General features: G+C 37.5%; 1 protein-coding gene across 1 annotated transcript; it reads left to right on the top strand.

The window, feature by feature from the left end:
• Positions 1 to 1,984: 1,984 nt before the first annotated feature.
• LOC141686374 (berberine bridge enzyme-like 5) lies at positions 1,985 to 2,968 on the top strand. Its single transcript, XM_074491412.1, has 2 exons — positions 1,985 to 2,008; positions 2,141 to 2,968. Exons 1-2 carry the CDS (start codon positions 1,985 to 1,987, stop codon positions 2,966 to 2,968), a joined length of 852 nt encoding a protein of 283 aa, XP_074347513.1.
• Positions 2,969 to 4,429: the final 1,461 nt, after the last annotated feature.

Genomic DNA, 4,429 nt, shown 5'->3' with positions numbered 1-4,429 from the left:
TCCTCGTGAATTAGCTCCAGACATTCCTTCGCCAGAAAGTTTGACTTACACGGGAATGATTTACGTGCTTGCTTTGACATCGGGAAACCCCCACAAACAGACTTTGGCTTTGGTATCTTTGGTAATCCAACATCCATTTCACTTTCAGACATGAGAGAGAGGGCCTGAAAATTCACATGTCCCAATCTCGTATGCCACAACCATGCGCACTCCTCTGCACTTGTTAGTAAACACTTATTCACAAGATTATCAATTATAATCTTGTATAGTCTGTTCGAGGTCCGTTTCACTTTCATTAGCAGACTACCATTAATGTCATGTACCCATAAAAATTCCCCATGTAGTGTTACTTTATTTCCCTCTTCGAACATTTGTCCCAAACTAATGATATTATTGTGAAGGTTAGGAATAAAATATACCTCTTTGAGTATGCGTGATTCTCCATTTTTGCATTTGAACTCGATTGAACCCTTTCCTTTTATACTCACCATTGAACCGTCTCTGAACTTGACTTGACCAGTGACGCTCTCATTCAATTCCTTGAATTTTGATCTCTGCCCCTTCATATGGTTACTCGCTCCATTGTCGAGATACCAAACATTCGACTCTGCTCCACCAATTGACTCATTCCCCAATCTCGGAATAACTCCTTCCTCGTTTAGCAGCAGTGTGCCCCTGTTTTTACCATCACATTCAGTCAGCAACAAGGCTGGCTCATCATCATTAATTTGAGTCAGATTGGCTTCCAGTTTCTGATCCATATCACGTCGCCATTCTCTTTCACGCCGTGGTTTTCTACATTCTGATGCATAGTGGCCAAACACTTGACAATTATAGCATTTGATTTTGCTACGATCTCGTCCCGTGTTGTTACTGCCATTTCCATCTTCCGCCTGATTGTGACGGGATTTTACACCAGAGTTATTCTTAAGGTAATTTCGCCCTTTACCACGATTGATAGGGCCGCCTCTTCCCTTGTCACTTGTCCATTTGCCAGCTCGTTTTGACCATTCCTCCTGCGTCAATAGAAGTTGCCCACCTGTGCTTTCATTCTGACCTCTAAGCCTCTCCTCGTGTGCCTTTAATCGACCCACGACTTCTTCTACTGACATGCTTTCCATATCTCCAAATTGTTCTATTGTTGAAGCAATTTGAAGGTACTTACAAGGAACAACCCTCATGAGTTTCTTTACCACATTAGTTTCCTCCATCTTTTCTCCTAGGAGTCGAATATTTGAGATGATGCCATATAGATTCAAACAAAACTCGTCCAAATTATCGATCTCCTTCATATTTATTGATTCAAATTCCGTTCTAAGTGTTTGAACTTTCGCCTTCTGAATTCGATCAGCCCCAATGCTTATTATTTTCAGTGAATCCCATGCCTCCTTCACAGTCTTCTTCTCAGCTATGGATAAGAGCATATCTTCTGGTATCCCTTGATATATAACTTCTAAACCAACCTTATCCATCTTCGTGTCTACAACTATCTTTGGGTCCTCTGGTTCGACTGCATCCCACACACCTTGTGCCTGCATGAAGACCTTCATTTTCAATGACCACGCAGGATAGTTGTTCATTGCCAGCATGGGGTAGTTCAAGCCCACAGATCCTTCCTTTGATTTCTGTGTGTCCATTCTTGGCATGTATTTGGGCATTCACAGATTTAATCAAAGCTCTGATACCATAATGTTAAGACTACTTAATCAATGAAAGTTATTTATATAAAACTGAGAAAAAAAACTAGCTGATTACATTAGCAAAAATAACAGATGCATACAAAATATATATATAACTGAAAATCCTAACTGGGTTAGTTCCTCAAAATCATCAACTTCCCTTATTTGTCTCCACAACCTCTACTGCAATGTTTACTCCCTAAAAACTAGTTCTAGCATATGACCAAGTCACTCATAAAAATAAAACACTACATCTAATTTATTTTAAGACAGAAAAACAAGTTTGGATTAAAAATAAAACCAACATGTTCGAGAAGCCATCAAGTGTTGTGATAAAACCAATTTATTGATGAGGACACGAAGTGGCGGGCACGACTATAAGGGCCTCTCGTATACTGCTAACATTCCCTTTGTCATCCTAGACTTGTTTAATTTTTGATCTATTAATATTGATTTAGCAGATAATACTTCTTGGGTGGAATCTGGAGCACTTCTTGGCGAGTTGTACTACACTTGCTATTCCAACAGGTGTTTGTCATACGGTAGGCGTTGGTGGGCACTTTAGTGGTGGTGGATATGACAACTTGATTTGGAAATATGGACTATCGGTTGATAAAATTGTTGACGCTAAAATTACAGGGATTGATGGGAAAATCATGGACCGAAAAATAATGGGGGAGGACCTTTTTTGGGCTATTAGAGGAGGCAGTGGTGCTAGCTTTGGAGTTATTTTGTCCTGGAAGATTAAATTGGTCTTGGTTCCAGAAATTGTCACTATTTTTGTCGTCGACAAGACGACGAAACAAGGACTAATAGATCTTATTTATAAATATCAAAATGTGGCCACAAAGCTACCAGATGATCTCTTTCTCAGGATAGAGCTCTCTGAACCGGGAGTATATAAGAAGACAATTAAGGTAACATTAATAGGTTTCTTCCTGGGAAAAATCAAAGGGCTACTTAAAGTGCTGGAAAAGCATCTCCCAGAACTTGGATTGACTCCACATTATTGCACCGAAATGAAATGGATCGAATATGTACTATTCTGGAATGCGATCCCCACGGGAACATCGATTGATATCTTACTCGAACGAGTCTGGTATGGCAGAAGTTACACAAAATCTAAATCAAATTTTATTAAAAACACTATTTTAAAGCAAGGCTTGGAACGCATTATCGAGAAGTTGGTAAAATCAGGGGACATAACTATGCATTGGAATCCATATGGAGGATGTATGGACGAGATTTCAGAGCATGCAGTTCCATTGCCTCAAAGATCAGGTTATTGATTCAAGATCCAACATATTTTAAGACTGGAACCAAAGCAGAGAGATCCATGCAGAGCATTATATGAACGAGTCGCGAGAATTTTACCATTTCATGGCTCCATATGTGACCAGCTCTCCCAGGGAAGCATTTCAGAACTACAGAGATCTTGGCATTGGTCAAAATCCAATCTGCAATGCTAGCTATGCACAAGCAAAAACTTATGGTGTAAAATATTTTAAGAGCAATTTTGATAGATTAGTGAAGATAAAAACTAGAGTTGATCCTAGGAATTTCTTTAGAAATGAACAAAGTATTCCTACTCTCCCAGTTTAGTTAGAGTAGCACTTGTTTCAGTGAACACACATATTCATGGCCTCTTGATTTTTTACTGCTTGCTCCATAAAATACATACAATGAAATTCAGATATTTGATATTTTGTTACCCTTGTAGTACACATTTCCATATTATGCCTTACACAATTAATTGTAGAGTGATCTGATTATCGTTAGAGGTGAACATTTCCGTCATAACAAGCATAACTATGGTTAGTCTTTGCTGATGATACATTTTGAGCAAGTCAAATGTATGCTAGTATTCTTTATAAATAATATAAAATATAAATATAATATTGACTCTTAGTAATTCAGGATATAATTTTTTATTTTAACTCCAATCTCTATACTCCTTCCTTATTATTATTATTATTATATTAATAAATTTGAAAAGATATGGAGAAAAAGTGGAAGAGAGAGAGAGAGAGAGGTAAAAAGAAGAGAGAGAAATAAATTTTTTATTGCTAAAATTCCTATAAGGGAGCACTAGATAAAGATAAAGAATGAAGTCATGTCAAAAAAAAAGATAAAGAATGAAGATCATGTTTTAGTAATTTAAGAGAGCACTAAGAAACCGGAGTGCCATTTTTTTTAAACAAAACCCTTATAATTGAATTTAAGAGCTCGAGATGTTAATAAATATTTAAAAAAGCTAAAATGTCTTGACTATTGTCATGGTATGATTGTTATAAACATTTAATCAGTTTTGTATTCTGAGTGTTTTTTCTTTGTTTACTTTGCTCATTTGATATGGCGGATCAGAATCAAGTTTTACGTGAAATGGAGGATAACTTTTCAAACTTCAGAATAGAGGATGAGGATGAGGGGAGAATAACGTATGAGGGAAATACATATGAGTGTATTTCTGAGATCGATGTCCGATGGTGTCTAGTGGAGAAGTTCTTGATTGATTCCCCAATTGATTTCCAGGCAATGCAACACAAAATGGCGTCGTTATGGAAACCAGGAAGGGGTTTTTATGTGAAGGCACTGGAGAACAACAAATTCATTTTTCAGTTCTATCATGAGGTGGACATTAAAAGGGTTATAGAGGGTAGCCCTTGGACTTTTGGTCGGTTCCGGTTAGTATTTTCTCGTATGAAGGATGGGGATGATCCTAGATCGCTAGCCATCAATAATCTGGATTT

Source organism: Apium graveolens, chromosome 9, assembly GCF_009905375.1.
Source record: "Apium graveolens cultivar Ventura chromosome 9, ASM990537v1, whole genome shotgun sequence".
Lineage (NCBI taxonomy): Eukaryota > Viridiplantae > Streptophyta > Magnoliopsida > Apiales > Apiaceae > Apium > Apium graveolens.
This window is presented reverse-complemented; position numbering and strand designations above follow the sequence as displayed.